The sequence below is a fragment of the Dendrobium catenatum genome, unplaced genomic scaffold, assembly GCF_001605985.2.
Source record: "Dendrobium catenatum unplaced genomic scaffold, ASM160598v2 fragScaff_scaffold_543, whole genome shotgun sequence".
Classification (NCBI taxonomy): domain Eukaryota; kingdom Viridiplantae; phylum Streptophyta; class Magnoliopsida; order Asparagales; family Orchidaceae; genus Dendrobium; species Dendrobium catenatum.
The window spans coordinates 1,662,234-1,680,552 of NW_021319005.1; the positions used below are offsets into that span (position 1 = coordinate 1,662,234).

Genomic DNA, 18,319 nt, shown 5'->3' on the forward strand with positions numbered 1-18,319 from the left:
CTAGTACTCTGCCAACACCAAGAGGGTGTGAAAGGATGCTAGTTCTCTACCAACACCATAAGGGTGTGAAACGATGGAAATTCTTTGCCAAAACTAGGAGGGTGTGAAAGGATGATGGTTCTTTTCCAACACCATGAGGATGTGAAAGGATGACAATACTCTACCACACTAGGGATTGATGGAAGAGAGGTTATGTGTTAGGGCTTCTCTGCCTTATTGAGGAAGAAAAAGGAGAGTCATTTTGATATAGTGTAATACCTACAGACGAAGTCTTCATGGAGTGGACATAGGTCTAGTTGGACCGAACCACTATAAATTTATGTGTTCTTCTTTTTATTTTTACTATATTTTAAATTTTCTACACTTTTAATTTGTAGTTGAAAAATTTATTTTGGTAAATTTTCATTATACTTCTAAAAGTATAAAAATATTTTTCAATTCTTCAAAGGATTTTTTTTTAAAATAACCAATCCCCCCCCCCCCCCCCCAAACCACCCCCCCCCCCCCCCCCTCTTGGTTAGCCATTAGGACAGTTGTAGCAGCTCTAACAACCTATTTGGACTTAGAAGTGGTATTAAAGATTACTTTCAAAAATTAAGGTTTAGATAACTTTTGAAAATGATCATAGCTACTTTTGGAAACCCTAATACACCAGAAGGGTATTCGATCACTAGACCCTCATTATTTGAGAACATCCCTTTCAATTTTTGGAAAACACGTATGTCTACTTTTCTTTAATCACTTGACTATCACATGTGGATTTTAGTACAAGAAGGTTATACTAAGACAACTAAATTTCTAGATGGCTTTATAACTAAAACACCATTTACTGACTGGACTGTAAAAGAAAAATACTTAACTTAGTTAAACATGAAATGTTTAAATAGTTTTTATGTGCACTTAATTATATAGACTAAATATATGTCTCTACCTCTAGAACTAGAAAAGAAATTTTTAATAGACTTTGTATCACATATAAAGGGACTGACATGGTGAAATAATCTTGATTGAATATTTTGCTATATGATTATGAACCATTTTGCATGAAACTGAATGAATATATCATAGATATGTTTATTCATTTCATGTAAATAGTCACCTCATTGCATGCTTTTGGTAGGGAATTAATGAATGATTAAAAAGTAAATAAAATTCTTTTTTGTTTGCCTACTACTTATAATGCAAAGATAACTGCTATAACATAATCAAAGGACTTAAATATTTATTTTATTGAGAATTTTCTTGGATCACTTATTACTTATAAGTAAGGAGTGATTAATAGATAGATTGATGTAGGTGAGAAGCGAAAAAAGAAAAATATAGCATTGAAAGTGGATGACTTGGAGAGTGATCATTTTCAGCCTGAGGATAAAGATGACATTGCCTTAATGATAAGGCAATTCAAAAGTTTTCTAAAAATGAAGTAAAGGAGATGCTAATAGTGAAATAAAGGTAAGTTACACAAAAATACTAAGGCTTATAATGATGTAATTTTATAAGAATGCAAGAACCCTGGATCCATCAAATCTGAATGCCTAAATCTTAAAGCCAATCCTAGCATGGAGAAGGTTGAGGAGAAAAGCAATGTAAGGAAGGGTAAGAAGAGATTGTAAAGAGCATTTTGGGAAGATTTAGCTTCTTATTCTTCAAAAATAGAAGTAGAGGAAGAAGTCAGTAACTTATGTTTGATGGCTGACAAATTTGATCAGCCAGATAAGGAAGAGGTATGTGACTTTACCTATGAAGATTTATTTGATGTTTTTGAAAAAATTCATACTGCCTATAGAAAACTCAAAAAGATGCATGATAGGTTTAACATAAAATTTTTAGAATTAAAAAAGTGCATGAAATCTATAGAAAAGATCACGCACTGATTGATAGCAATCAATAGAAGCTGTCGTTTTGGAGGAGAGAGAAGCTGCCATTTTTCTAGAGAGAGAAACTATCGTTGATTGGGTTTTTTCTAATTTTTAAATTTCCCAGCAACGATCCTGAATGAATTCGATGGGATGACGGTGGATGGACACCGGTCATCTATGACTCCGGTGATCAATCCGTATTCTACAGAAGGTGGAATTCAAATTTTTGAGGGGAATGTCATCAAAGCTCTGTTCTGAAGAACTGCAATGATGATGGAAAGTTTAAATCAACAAGAGGCACACTGACTATCAAGGAAGTTACTGAATGTAAACTGAAGAAGATTTATAATGTACCAAGTAAGGGAAAATCTATAGTTGATGAATCTGAGTTTGAAACACCTAAGCATGAATTGTTTCGATCGCCTGTAAAACTTACTGAAATCAGAACTTCTTCGTCGGGCATGAAAATTTTTGTTAATCACTTTGAGAATTCAAATGAAATCCCTGGTAATGCCAGCGCAATAAATGCAAATTCTCTTAAGCAGATTAACAAAAATAATTATGATAATGACGGTAGTTCTTATATGGCTGATCAAACTGTAGCAATTGAGAAGGATTCATATGAACCATCTGGAACTGATGTGGAGATTGGGGGAAGTTTGAAGAAAATGAGTAACATTGATAGGAGCAATGAGATTACTGGAATGCAAAGTGAAGTTATTTCTGCCTGGTCTAAACCTCAAAACATCAAATGCTCTTACATGAAAGAGCAACTGAAAATGTCTGAGGATAGAGTAGTATTAAAATTGAACTTTGAGCAATGTAATAAGAATTCCCAAACTCTTTAGAATTCCCTTGCGATTATAATCATGGGAAAGAGTCCAGCTTTCCCAATTTGCAGCATGGAATTGAGAAGAGAATGGAACAAATTTGGCAGTGTACACTTGACAACACTTGGTATGGGATGGATTCTATGCTCTTTTAAAAATACTGATACAATGGAAGAAGTATTAAATGGTGGCCCATGGTATGTTGGAAGGAACATTGTGGGAATGGATAGATGGTCTCCTTCATTTGATCCTAAATCATTCAAGGGAATTACAACACCTGTATGGATTCAGTTTCCATGTCTACCTCTCGTTTGTTGGGATGAGGACAATAATGCAAGGATAGCTTCCTTTATAGGTAAACCATTGTTTCTTGATAGAAACTCTTTCAAATGTGGGAAAAGAGAGTATGCTCAAATTTGTGTTAAAATAAACCTGGAAAATAAGTTACCAAACAATGTTTGGGCGGATGGAACTTTAGGTAGATTTTTTCAAAAAGTGGAGTATGAGAAGATTGATCTATTATGCTACCATTGTGGCAAAGTAGGTCATGAGAGAATTACTTGCCCGGATGATAAGACAATTCCAAAAGCAATGCAACCTGTGAAGCAGGTATTTAAACCTGGAAATGATGTCCAAGTGCCAGTAGAGGCAAAGGATTCTGATGTGGGAAATTCGGAGTATGGACCATGGATTCAAGTCAAATTTAAGAATAATAAATTCAGGAATGGAAGATTCAATGGGGGAACCAAATTTGTGAACAAAACTATTAAGGATTCCCTCATAAAGAATATAAATTAAAAAATATAGAAGAAAATGCAACAGAAGTAATAAGAAATCTTGAGGTGGAAATTATGTCTGAAATTACAGCTCCTAAGGTGATTACTTCTAAAGAAATGGGTACAAATGTTGTTGAGATTAATGAAAGCATTATGGCAAACAAGTTCAGTGTTCTAGCTGAATTAATTGAAGAAGGCGGAGTGGAGATGCAAACGCACAAAGAGATTATGGATAAAAATAAAATGGCAGCATGTATGGCATTTTCTAAATAGAAAGATAGCTCAAGAGGCATGACATCTCTTGAGAAAGGAAATGATGGTATGTTAATTGTTTCAGACAAAAATAATTTGTAAAAAGAAGTAAGGTCCTTGGGACCGGTTGAAACGAAAAATAGGAAAAAACGAGGACAAGGAAGAGGAACTAAAAAAGGCGGGGATGTATCCCCTTTGGTTACATAAATGGCTTCCATTATGTTTTGGAATTGTAGGGGGGCTTGGAAGAAGGATGACTCCTTGTACCTCAAAGAGGTAGTTAGAGATCATGATGTTTTTTTTTTATTGGCTTGACCGAAAAAAAATTATCAAGCATTGTTAGAAGTGAAGTGAATAGCAGTATTGAAATTGGTTAGGATTTTTTCCATCACCCAGCTTAGGGAAAATCTGCAGGAATTTTGGTGATGTGGAAAAAGAATGTGGCTTCATTCAATGTGATTGAACATTCTTATCAAATGGTATTTGGTTCTCTTAGCACCAATTCTTTTGGTAAATGGAATATTGCAATAATTTATGGGAGCAAGCATTGTGATGAAAGAAGTTTATTATGGGAAAAGCTTGAAAATTCCATGGTAAGCAGCATTCGTTCCATAGTAGGGAGGATTTCAATTGCATTTTAAACAAGGAAGATAAAAAAGGAGGAAAAAGGTTCTGTTTTTCTGAAGAACCTAGAGATTTGAAAATTTTCATGATTAACAATGACTTACATGATGTGGAATGGTTGGACCAAGATTTACTTGGTGTAATAACAAAGATGGGGCTGCTAGAATATTGGATAGGCTGGATAGGTGCTTGTTGAATTCAGTTTCATTGCAACTGGTTCCATTAGCAAAAGATAGACAACTTGCAAAGGTTTCTTCAGATCATAGCCCTATTATTTTCAGATTGGAAGAGAAGCAACATAACAGGGTACTTGGAGATCTTACCCAGCTGCCTAGAACATAGTGGTGAAGACTTGGGGAAAAATAGATTTTGGCAACAATGTTGATATCCTACATATAAATATGATAAGAACATTAAAAGAACTATTCTTTTGGAATAAGAATAAAATCAAAGATTTTCTTTTGCTTAAGGAACAATTAAAAAAATGAAATTATGGAATTATAATTGAAGGATGCCTCGGATGCAAGAAATAATGCAGATAATCTGTTACTTCTCCGAAGTAAAGTGCATGAACTAAACATCACTCTAAGAAGATTGTCAACTTGGTGGAACCAAAGGGCTAAGGTTAGATGGGCTGAAGAAGGAGACACTAATTCTAGGATATTTCACAATTATGCCTCGGCTAGAAGAAATGGGAATATTGTGAGATAAATCAAAGATGAAAACAATGATGTGCTAGAAGAGTTTGAAAAAATGGAAGAAGTTTTGTTAAAATTCTTCAATAATAAATGGAAGGCTAGAAATTACAATATGGGTGAATGGCCTATGTTACTAGAGAACCAAAAGATAAAATTTGAAGATCTAAAATTTCTCACAGCAGATTTCAGTGAAGAAGAGTTTTAAAGTGCAGTCTTTCAACAGGGCAATAATAAGTCTCCGGGCAATGATGGTGTGACTTCCTCCTTCTTCAAGTTCTATTAGAACATTGTGAAAAATGTCACTTGGGAAGTTGTCAAGGAGTTCTTTAAAACAGGAGTGATGCATAAAGAATGGAAAGACACTCTAATTGTGTTAATTCCAAATATTAAGAATCATATCTTGCCATCCAATTATAGACCAATAAGTCTACGTCAGACAACATACAAAATAGTTGCAACCATGATGGTTAATAGAATCAAATTATGCATTTCTACTATCATTTCAGAAGAACAAATGTCATTTATCCCAGGTAGGAGTATGTTGAAACACTATTTACTAGCTCAAGAAATATTCAATAAATTTAGAATATCTAAAAACAAGAATGGCATAATGGAAATCAAGCTAGATATGGAGCAAGCATATGATAGTATGGGTTGGCCAACACTTCAAAACATTCTTATGTGGTATGGATTTCCTTCCTGTTTATCGGAGCTGATAATGGAATGTGTAACCAATGCAAGATTTTCTATAATATTGAATGGGAGAAACACAAAGTGGATAAATGCTAAATGTGGATTCTGTCAAGGATGCCTACTTTCACCTTACTTGTTCATAATGTGTTATCAACTCCTCTCTAGTGCAATTAGATAAAGAGGAAATGAATTGGGTGTTCAAATATCCTTAAGAAGTGAGAAGATCACACATCTTCTTTATGATGATGATGTTCTACTGTTTTCTCAAGCAAAACTTCATCTTGCTGAAATTATGAAGAACTTAATTGAAGATTTTTATGGCTGAACAGGTCTTTATGTAAATTTCCATAAATCCCAAATTATGATTGGCAAATTTGTTAAACGTGTTGTTAAATGTAAAATTGATAGAAAACTTGGGTATGGTGTTGTGAAAGAAACAAAATATTTGGGTATCAAAATTATGATGAGAAGGTTGGGTATGAATTATTATCAAGACTGGTTGAACCATGTCTTGGACAAGTTAAATACTTTGGGAAGCAGATCTTTATCCATGGGAGGAAGAATTATTTTGGTAAAGTCAGTCTTATTATCCTTGCCAATATTGACCCTCATTTCACTGAGGTGGTCAACAAAGCAGCCTACCTGCATTACAAGATAGTCATGATCACCTTATCCTGGACTGTCAATCTATGTATGCTTTGTTACCTTATTCTTGAGCTTTTTGTGCACACCTCTCTCACATTCATTTCAATTCCGAATTGCTCTTTGAATTTTTTACAAGCCTCCTGATCAACTCTTCTTACACTACATTTTAGTCTTATGTTAATAAACGTCCTGTTGAAATAACTTATCAAGATTATTATGAGCTCCTTCAATTATCCACTACTAGAGACAAGCTTCACATCTTATCTCAAGATCTTGATTTTGACTGGGCTCCGACCAATCCCCTTTTACAAAATACTTTTGTCTACATAGTCAAGGATGCTCAGACAATATAACATGTGCTTCAAACCTCTGTTATTATCAAAGCTGGTGATCATATCCACATCACTCCTCTCCTTTTGATCACCAATTTCTATATCATGGCCCATCAAGAATTTAATGCTACTAATCTTATTCTCTATTATATTGAGCACCTCACAAGTATTAATGATCCAGGACAAAGAAGGAAGCGTAACCTTGGCCTCAAAAATATCATAGCCTATATCATGGAATCTAAGTACAACCTTCAATATCGTGCCCCGCCTAACTTTCAGCCTACCTTCTACACTAATATCTCTTTCCACATTCTTTATAGTACCCGTCTCCACCTAGAGCATGAGGAAGCTGAGGGAGCTGAGGAGGAGGTGGATATTACACCTGTTCCAGCACCTACTTCGCTCTGTCAGCACTCACAATTAGATCAGTTGGTGGAGTGGTTCGACCAATGGGAGGCTCAGTTTGACTTCTATATTACTATATAGAAGCAGCAACATATGAAGGATGTTGCTTATTATGATTCATACGTGGCTCACCAGCAGCAGCATGACCAGGACATGGCCTGCTTTCGGGAGTAGTTCGCAACTCTTTCTAGTTTCTTTCAATCGCCACCACCACCTCTTTCTAATGATCAGGTGTCATCCTACTTGTAGTTGTTTTCTTGTGTTTTTTTTTCTGTGATGTAGTTTATTTCTTTTTAGTAGTTTATGTTATGTTTTTTTTTTCTTTTATAGTTCCCTCCTCCTTTTTATGATATCAAAAGGGGGATTATTGGTAGTGTTTTATGTTGCTTTGTTATACTATTTTCTATTTAGTGTTTGTATCATCAATTTGTTTTTAAAATTCAAACTTGTTGATTCACATTATTTCTTCTTGTGTTGTTTTAATTAAACTGCTTAAATTTTTTTTTCATCATCAAAATTTGGGAGATTGTTGCGAATATGGATTCATGAATTATAATTTTGATGATAGCAAACATTTTCTATAATTCTATTCTTTTTATGACTGCCTTGCCTACTAAAGTTTCAGGTTCATAAGGTCAATTGAAAATCAAGCTAGCTTAGGATTGGGTAGAGTAGGAGTGAGTCAATCTGTAAGTGCATGATAAAGGTTTTTGCCTTTTCTTAAGTTTATTATAACAAAGTGGGTCTTGATGCTATGTAAACTTACACACACACACACTTAGGGGGGAAAATTCTATTTATTTATATTTTTTTTATTTTTGATCATATCATCATGATCCCAAATCATCCTGGATGAATAGTTAGAAATAGAAATCCTAATTAGAGCATCCTGATTAAGGAAGCCATAATTAAGCAAATTATCCTGGATGAGATTAGCATCATCCGGAAGGATAGGGTCAAATAAAAAAGAATCAACCACCAGATCTTTTTAGGCATGTTTTATTTTTGGGCATCGTCTAGGACATCATCCTAGACGATATAGTGCAATTATGCTTAATTTTTTTTATTCTTAAATTAGTTTGGTAATTAAGGAAAGTAATTTTATTTTTTATTGCTCCATCATATTGTCCTGGGTAATTGCAGGATCATTCAGGATTATCAGTTAAACAAACCTTAGTTTCTTCCTGGATGACCAAAATAATGTTCTAGACAATGTGTTTTGTTTTTCACTAATCATCCGGGATGATCTCAAATTATCCTAGATGATCAATTATTTTTTCATCATCAAGACATGCAATCATGGCGATGTTCTGGATGATATTTGACATTTTGAACTAATCATTCAAGACGATCAAGAAATCTTCCTGAACGATCAATTTAGTTTTCCATCATCCACATATATAATCAGGGCGATGCTCTGGATGATACTCAATAATTTTATATATATCGTCCAGGACGATATATATATCGTCCCGAACGATGTTACCAAAAATAGAAATCTTTAGGGAACAATAGAAAATCTTCAAAGTTACAAATTATCAAGTGCTACACCAAATACAATAAACTCAAGAAAGGAAAAAAGATACAAACTGGCTCAGACCTAGTCTACCCAATCTTGAGCTGGTTCTAAATTGCAGTCTGGTCGTGTGGACCTAAAATGATAGCAGAAAGCAGACATAGAGAAATAAGAATTGTTTGATATCATCAAAATCATAAACCATATATCTGCAATAATCTCCCCCTTTTTGATGATGGCAAATATTTCAATTTTAATTTGCAAAAAGGAACATTTTCTCCTAATCACCCCTCATTAGAATAACACTTTAAAGAAGTAGGGGAGATAAAAATATTTTTGTTATTTTAAATTTTTTGAAAAGAGAAAAAAAAAGGATACAAATTCAACAATTCATTCTCCCCCTTTGACATTATCAAAAAGAGAGGAGGCACAAACAAAAAACAAAATGAACAAAAAACAAAAATGTTCCCTGATCTAGTGAAAAAACAATATTCTTAAAATGAGAAAGTTACCTCTTGGTTTTAATCAAAAAACTTAGTAGAATTGGATTGACAATGCATGGCTTAGAAAAGGTTAGAAATTTAGAATTTGATAATCCAAATTGAAGTTCTTTTAAAAAGGCTAAAAAACTTTTTAATTCAATATCAAAATCAAGGAATAAATTAGAGAAAGAAACAATCATTTTTCAGAAACTCCTTCCATAAAATATATCTAATAGAAGATCAATGCATGAATTATTGAATCAAGAATCAAGATTTTCAAACTCAAGTATCCCGATAAAGCACAAAAAAAGCAATTTAAAGATTTTGCATTCAATTGAGCATTTACTTGTTCTTCCATATTCCATTGATTAAAAGGAATATTAGTTTTAACTCCATTAACAATACATGACGGTGATGAATAACAAGTTAAAATCACATGCCACATGCAAAAATCAATTGATTGTAAAAAAATATAAATACGAATTTTTCAAAAATCAAATGTAATATTTTCAAATAAAGGTGGTCGGGTGTTTGAATAACCTTCCACAATATTATGATTTGAAAAATTAGCCAAAGAACGAAATTCAAAAGCTTTTAAAAACTTATTTTTTTGAAAACGGCTTTGATACCACTTAAAAGTGCTCAGATGACACTGGAAAGTGCTATGATACCATTTAAAAGTTTGTTAGGGATGGTAAGCCCTTATGAACTAGCCCAAGGCCAACAAAGAGAGAGGTGAATTGGATAACTTTAAAACCAAAGATAAAACTCAAACCAAAATCACCACAGAAAAACAAGTGCGAAAGAAACAAATGTGGAAGCAATAATAAGAAAAGAACACACCGGATTTATAGGGGTTCAGTCAAACCTTGACCTACATCCACTCATTGGAGGCACCCTCCAAGTATTGCACTAAACTAAGTGTCTCTCCTTTAGCCCCCACAACTAGGAGGAGAAGCCCTTACAAAATCACTTCCACCTTCCCTGGTGCGACAGATTCGCCGGGTCCTTTGACACCAAAGAGATCTTCTTCTTTGCTGAACTTCCCTCTAGACAAGTCTTGAATCCGACGATATTCAGGTACGAGCTTGCCGGAGCTACCGTGTGGAATCCCCTCCACACTCCCTTGAGTCCCCCCTCACAGGATCTTCTCCCTATCTCAAACTCCACCCTTTCCTCACTCCCTTTCAAGCTCTCTCTTCAAGTTTCCCCCAAAATAATGAAGCTATAATGGCTACCAAAGACACTTTAGAAAGTATCTTATCAAGCTTAAATAGAAGATCTCAAAATGAGCTTATTAATGCAAGTTGCCGACATTATCGTCTAGGATGATATAAATATCATCATGTACGATTAGTACAAATTAACCTTGTCAGCCCGGGACGATTTGGGACGATCAAAAGAAAATTGGTTACATCGTCCTAGCCAATCTCACGATCGTCCAGGATGATTAGTTTAAAACCAATTTCAATCATCCTGATCATCGCCCGGAATAGATTATGGCCGATGTAAATTTTCTAGGAAATCATCCTGGCCGATCCTACGATCGTCTCGGATGATGTGATCGTATCAATCATCCATTAAAGCTTTCCAAAGATACTAGATCAATTTAGGCATAATCGAATTAGATTGTCCTGGACGATGTATATTATCCTGGTTGATTTCCTAAAATAATGAATACCTAATATGATCATGGCGACTAATTCTTTTTGAATTGAGCTTATCTTTCTGGCCGATACAAGTATCATCCAGGCCGATCAGCTTATAACGGCTGCTTTAATGAGGATGCCCTAATTACAATTTCTACTTTTGGATAGATCGTCCAGGCCGATATACATATCATCCGGGACGATGTTACCAAAAACAAAAATCTTTAGGGAACAATAGAAAATCTTCAAAGTTACAAATTATCGAGTGCCACACCAAATTCAATAGACTCTAGAAAGAAAGAAAAGATACAAACTGACTTAGACCTAGTCTACCCAATCTTGAGCTGGTTCCAAATTGCAGTTTGATCGGTGTGGACCTGAAATGTTGGTAAAAAGCAGTCATTGAGAAACAAGATTTATTTGCTATCATCAAAATTATAAACCATAGATCCGTAACAAACCTTACAGCCAAAGAAATGTAGGTGAGAGAGGTTGGGTGTTCTACCCTTAATAATCTTATAGGGTGTATTATTTAATTTAGTTTTAACATTTAACCTATTCAACATATGACAAGCTGTGTTTATCGCTTTAGCCCAAAAGTATTTTTGAATTGAATACTCAGCAAGCATGGCTCTAGTGGCTTCTACTAAGGTTTTTTCTTCCATTTAACTACCCCGTTCTACTGAGGGGTCCAATGAGCTGAGAAGTTCTGATTAATCCCTTGATCCACATAGAAGGTTCCAAATCTCTCATTTTTTTAAACTCTCCACCATGGTCACTATGGATGGTCAAGATCTAATAACCTAGCTTTTTTTGAATCCAAGTGGAGAAATATTTAAATTTATCGAATGCTCACTTTTATGTGATAGAAATCTAATCCAAGTGAACCTTAAGTAGTCATCGACTATAACATATCCAAAGACTTTTTCCCTTAAGCTGGTAGTACTAATGGGTCCAAATAAATCCTTGTGAAGGACTTCTAATGGTTTAGAGATGCTAATGTACTTAATGGAATGGAAAGAGGATTTGATTTATTTCCCTGGTTGATAGGCATTACACAGGTGGTCCTTAGTAAACTTAAGCTTGGGGATTCCTCCCACTAAGTCTTTATGGGTTAACTTTCTAAGTGTTTTCATGCTAGCATGATGTAGCCTCCTATGCCACAATCAAGACTCATCAACAACAATTTTTAAACAAAATGATGTAGCATATTTAATATTATTTAAATCAACCATATAAATATTATTGATCCTTTTACATTATAAAATAGTATTGTCATTCAAGATAATGATTCATGAGCTTCAAGCCATCAATAAGTAAAATATTTTCAATCAAAAGGTTTTTAGATTTTCTTATTATACTTGCGCCCACCACTTTCCTCGTGGTGTTGTCTACAAGAGTCACCTTGCCTCTAACCCTAGGCTCAAGAAAAATGAATTGATAAGCATCTCCATTCATGGGGGGTTAGCATCTGCTGTCCAGGTGCCACATGCTCTCATGAGGTCTTGTGTGAGAGCACACCTATAGAATCATCAAGAGTTAGATTTAGGAATCCAAATAAGTTTGGGTCCCTTCTTATGGAAAGAAGAATGCAATGAATGTGTTTTATGCTATGAATCATATAATTTTGTTCTCCAACACCAAATATATTCTGTGGTGCATGGTGAATGTGTGGGAAATATGTCCTAGCATGCAACATGAAAAACATCTAACAGTATGATAAGGGTTTACTAATCTATTTGGGTTATAGCGTCTCTTCCTATGTTTTAAAATTTTTGGCTTCGGATGAGAATTGAAAAATATTCAATATTCTGTGGAATTCTATTTTTCTCAAGTCCTTTTATTTCAGCTTTAAAAAATGAGTTAGCACTTTATAAAACATTATTATTATTTTTGAATAGTTCTCCCTAATTTCATATTCTATCCATAAATGTTTTAAAATCATTTTTAAGTTAAGTGTGGGATGCTTTCAACAATTCATGTTGTTTGTTTAATTGATCAAACTAATCCAATAATTTCATGTGACTGCTATCAAGTGTAGAATGATATTTAATCAAATTTTGATGCTCTTCTTGTAAATTAAAAAGTTCATGTTTTAGGCTAGCATGCGATTTTTTAAGTTTTCTATAAGGTGAATGAATTTTCTCAGAAACTTCAAGCAATAGATCGTATGATAGATTACATACCTCTCGTAAGAAAAACTCACTCTCTAATATAAATTTTGGATATTGACTCACTAGATTTTATGCAAAAGAGTTCATAGTTGTGAAGCAAGATATTCAACCTAGATTGCTTAACTTCACTTATGCCTTCATAAGTAACACACAATCTATCTCATATTTCTTTACTAGAAGTACAAGTTGAGACACACATGTAATCTTTAAATTTTAATACACAAAAAAAGCAGTCTAAATATTTTGCATTAAGTTGTGCTAGATCCCTATCGTCAAAAGTCCATTCAGTAAAAGAGAGTTCAATTTTGATTCCATTAATTTTACATTTTCGTGCATAATATCCTTCTTTAACAAGCATCCACATGTGATAATCTATAGATTGTAAAAATGTGGACATGCGAGTTTTCCATAAATCAAAAGGTATCTTATCAAACAAAGGTGGTTAGGTAATGGAATACACTTCTACAGTGTTTCAGTTACCAAAGTTAGCCATGGATCAAAATGCAAAAGTTTTAAAAACTAGATTTTATGAATCCAGCTCTAATACCACTTAAAAGTTCGTTAGGGTTGTTAAGCCCTCATGAACTAGCCTGAGGCTAACTAAAAGGGGGGATGAATGGGTCATTTAAAAATTCTTAAACACAATGTAAAAACTTTTTAAAATCTTTTTGAATATTTTTAAATAAACATAATTAACTATAAAAATTAATATGCAAAAAAATAAAGTGTCTGAAAAATATGGAAAAAACACACCATAATTTTATAGGGTTCGGTCAACTTGACCTATATCCACTCTGCAGAGCCACTCCTATATGTATTACACTAAAATACAGTGACTCTCCTTTTGCTCCCATAATAAGGGAGAGAAGCTTTTATAAACTCCTTTTCACCGACCCTGATGAGGTAGAGAACCTGACCTCCTTTTGCTTCCTCCTAAAGCAGGAAGAACACCTTAATTGATTGCTAAAGAAGACCTTCCCAGAGTGACCAAAAAGCCTAGGACAGTGAATGGAGAGCACAACTCAAATCCCTTCTTGGAACAACCTCATAAACTCCCCCTCACAAGATTCTCTCCCTCTCTCCCAAGCTCTCCCTCTCCTTATCTAAGATCTCTCAAGTCAGAAATATGGAAAAAGATCTCAACATTAATAAATAAGAGATCTTATAAAAAAGGGCTTAAAATTTTCCCTAATTTATAAATTACCATCAAATATCGCCCAGGATGTTTGACAGATCATCCTATACGATTAGTGTATTTCAGCCCTTCCAACTAGGACAATATGGGTGGGCTGGAACTCACTATTTTTTTATCATCCAGTACATCATCCTATATAATTAGTTGAAAATCATACATATTGTCCAGCATATCATTCTAATCATCTAACAGATACATGTTGGTTGATGAAGAAATATAATATATCAGCGTAGATGATGCTTGGATCATCCTGTATGATTAGTTAAAAAATAGGTGAAAGTTCATCAAGGACGTTAAGCCCATATGAACTAGCCCCAAGGCTAACCAAGAGATGGGGGGGTGAATATGTATTTAAAAATTTCTCCAAAAAAAATCACAAACATAACAAAGCAATAACCATAGAATTTAAAGTGGAAAAATTAAATGCGGAAAAATAATAAGAAAGAACACACCAGATTTTATAGTGGTTCGATCAACTTGACCTACATCCAATCCCTAGAGACTCTCCTCTGGGTATTATACTAAATTCAGAGCCTATCCTTTTCCCCCACAGCAAGGAAAAGAAGCCTGAACAAAAACTCCTTTCTATCGACCCTTGTGAGGTAGAGAACCAAACTCCTTTTGCTTCCTCCTGAAGCAGGCAGAAAATCCAACTCCTTTTGCTTCCTTCTGAAGAAGGCAGAGAACCCAACTCCTTTTGTTTCCTCCTGAAGCAAGCAGAAAACCCAACTCCTTTAGCTTCCTTTTGAAGAAGGCAGAGAACCCAACTCCGTTTGTTCCCTCCTGAACCAAGCAAAGAATCTCAATTAATTGATGAAGTAGACCTCTATCGAACCTCCAAGGAACCAGGGACGATGACAGAAGAAGATGACTCGGATCCTTTCTTTGAGCAACCATTATGAAACCCCCCATAAACTCCAACTCACAAGATCCTCTCTCTATCTCCCTTGCTCTCCCTCTCCTCTTGGCTCTCTCAGGTAAGGATAATAGCAAAATATCTCCTCTAGAGAAAATAAGAGATCTTTTAAATAAGGTCTCCAAATTTGCCCTAATTTGCAACTGATCATAAAATATCATCCAGGATGATTGACCAATCATCCCATATGATAAGTTCAAATTTAGCTCAAACAGCCAAGACAATTTGAAAGAGTCTGGATAATTAAAAGGTTCATTTGCTCAGATCATCCAAGATGATAGTATATAATCCTGTACGATTAGTATAAGTCATCGAATATCATCCAGACCATCGCCCTAGATGGATGTCTGGATGATGAAAAAGTAACTTGATCGTCCGGGCTAATTTGTATAAAACATTACATATCATCTAGAACATCGCTCTGATAGATGTCAGGATGATAAAAAATTAACCATATTATCCGAGATGATTAGTGTAAAACATCACATATCTAGAGGTTTAAAGAAAGTATAGTGAGAGAAAGTTTGGGATTTCAAATCTTGTTTGCGCGGTTCTTACAGTTTGCGGTGGTTTCTGGCTGGTGCACAGCCGGATCTCCGGCGACTGGGGGGGGGGGGGGGGGATGGGGGGGGGGGGAGTTTATGGAGCATCAGCGGCGGCTTCTCCCTGCGGAGGCATGGTCAAAGTATAGGAAAGGATTATCGGCACAAGTTCTTGACTCCTCAGAGGTTTTCAATGTGGGATCAAAAGTTCTTGATGGATTTAATTAGAATTTCAAGAGGTTTAAAGAAAAGCCTTTAATTATCAATGAAGGAGGTCTTTTGGGCAGAAAGGAGGTACCCGTTCTGGTGTCAAGCAAGGGTAAGGAGATTTTCAAGGATGTTTCTCTGCGAACATCGGAGATATCTCTGATTTCGGCTGTTGATGGTATAAATGTAGGAAGGAGGAGTGAAGCATCTTCTTCGGGAGAATTGAGGATTTCTTCTAACTTTGGTTTTCTTTCAAAATCATTGCCTTCATCTCCAGCTGGAAGGTCTGTTAGTAGAACAGTTCAGAAGACTCCAATTTCTCGGGGTGCAGATGAAATTGACGTGGTTTTGTCTCAAAACAAAGTAGGTGATGGTCCAGTTGAAGGCCTTAAAACAGTTTTGTAGGATCTTGCTTCGGAAGAGGTGAAAGGAAGAAAGGACCAGGCTCCTTCGGCATGGGTGAAGAAGCCATATGTGAAGTTTGATAATTTGGAGTTGGGCTCTTTTTTATCAGATGACGGGAAAGTAGTGCTTCTACAAACTGAGAAAGAATTAGAGAATGGAAAATGTTTGGAAAAGGCTATTGTAGTTAAACTTTTTGGTGATAATATTCCCTTTCAAGTTATTAGTACAGATTTACGAAGACAGTGGGATAAGTTTGGGAAATTCCACATCACTGGTCTTGGTCTTGGTTGGATCCTGTTTTCTTTTGAAGATGCTTCAGTGGTGGAAAAGGTATTAGCAGGTGGACCTTGGTGGATTAGAGGCCATGTGGTTGGTCTTGATTGATGGTCACCTAATTTCAACCCAACTTCTTTAAAGGGAATATCTTCTATGGTGTGGATTAGGTTGCCCAACCTACCCCTGCAATGTTGGGATGAGGTAAACATATGCAGGATTGCTTCACAGGTAGGAAAACCATATCTACTGGATGGAAACTTATTTCAATGGAGCAGAAGAGAATTTGCTCGTGTTTGTGTGCGAATTCCTCTGGATTTGAAACTGCCTCAAGGGGTATGGGTGGAAGGTTTAACAGGAAAGTTCTTCCAGAAGGTAGAATATGAGGGGATTTCTAAAATTTGCAAAGAATGTGGAAAAGCTGGGCATGATGGAAGTATGTGTATGAATTTGAAGGAGAAGGTTGGATCTGATTATACAGATAATCCAATTACTGTCATGAATGGTAGTCGGAATCCTCCTCTGGTGGAATCGTACTCTCAGCTTGAGAAGGGTAAGGGTGAAGAAAGCTCCTGGACAGTTGTTAAACACGGGAAGAAGAAGGTGAACAGAGGAATGGATAATAGGAAATTTTTCAATAAAAAGTTTTCGGTTCATATAAAGAAATTGTATGTTCCCAAAATTGGAACTACCAACCAGAAAAGGAAGATTGTTTCAGATGCTATTAATCTGGTTAATAAACCGAAGGAGGTAGCTGGGGTTAATCAAAATATGGTTAAGGAAGTTATTGATGATGGAGATATGGTGACAGAGAAAAGTGTTCATCCAGATGACAATCTCAAGGTTGGTAAGGAGTTGGGATCTTCAGTGCTGGTTCAGAATAAATTTGATTCTTTATCAAATTTAGAAGAGGAAAGGAATGTGGTGGTCTCAGAAGTTGAAGCTGCAGAAGAACCAGAAGAAGGAGAAGTCTTACGATCACCGGCACAGCCTATTATGGGTCTGAAAGAAGGAAATTTAAAGCAAAATTCGGGGTCCTCATTGAAGAAGGATCATTCTAAAAATAAATCAAGTTCTGTCAGGAACCACTCTTTGGAAAAGAAAGCTAAACTTCTCAAGGAGTTGAAATCTCTTGGAGCAGGTAATATACTTCCTCATAATAGGAAAGGTGAGAGTGGAAAGGTAAAGAAGGTCGGGGGCCCTTCCCCCATTTTTAATCAATGAGTTCTCTACTCTTTTGGAATTGTAGAGGAGCCAAGAAAGTGGAGGCTGCTCTATATCTAAAGGAGGTGATCAAGGATCACAGGGTGTTCTTTGTTGGTTTGTTGGAAACGAAGATTAATACCTTAGACAGTACTCAAATTCTAAAGCTTTTGGGAGATAAGTAGAGTTTCTATTTAGTTCCAGCAGTGGGCCTGTCAGGAGGCCTGATGGTGTTATGGAGAAATGATATAGCTGATTTTTCTGTAATTGAGAGTTCTTCCCAATTGGTGGTGGGTAATTTGAATGTTGTTGGCAAAGGGTGCTGGAAAGTGGCTTCGGTATATGGTAGTACTGATGTACAGGAGAGGAAATTGCTTTGGGACAGTCTTGGAAGGTTTTGTTCATATGAACTTCCCTTTGTGATAGGAGGGGATTTCAACTGTGTTGTTTCTCAGGAAGAGAAAAGAGGGGGGAAGAAGTTCAGACTATCTCAAGGTTCCAAGGATTTTCAAAGTTTCTTGATCAACAACGATCTACATGAGGTAAAATCTATGGGACCAAGGTATACCTGGTGTAATAATAAATCCGGTACCAGTCGTATTTGGGAGAAATTGGACAGGTGCCTTATCAACTCCTCAGCGAC

General features: G+C 35.6%; 2 protein-coding genes across 2 annotated transcripts in view; both read left to right on the forward strand.

Annotated features, from left to right (window-relative positions):
* The first annotated feature begins 2,728 nt into the window (after positions 1-2,728).
* Positions 2,729-3,487, forward strand: LOC114579608. Its single transcript, XM_028694759.1, has one exon. The coding sequence runs from the start codon at positions 2,729-2,731 to the stop codon at positions 3,485-3,487; it is 759 nt and encodes a 252-aa protein (XP_028550592.1).
* A 14,416-nt stretch (positions 3,488-17,903) lies between these two features.
* Positions 17,904-18,319, forward strand: part of LOC114579609 — a 1,560-nt gene continuing 1,144 nt past the window's right edge. The window contains exon 1 of the mRNA XM_028694760.1: positions 17,904-18,238. Within this exon, the coding sequence (XP_028550593.1) occupies positions 17,904-18,238 (335 nt within the window). The remainder of the gene's footprint in view (positions 18,239-18,319) is intronic.

What these genes read in the sequence shown, in the direction of transcription:
- LOC114579608 (XM_028694759.1), top strand. Translation starts at nt 2,729, where the DNA reads ATGGGAAAGAGTCCAGCTTTCCCAATTTGCAGCATGGAATTGAGAAGA.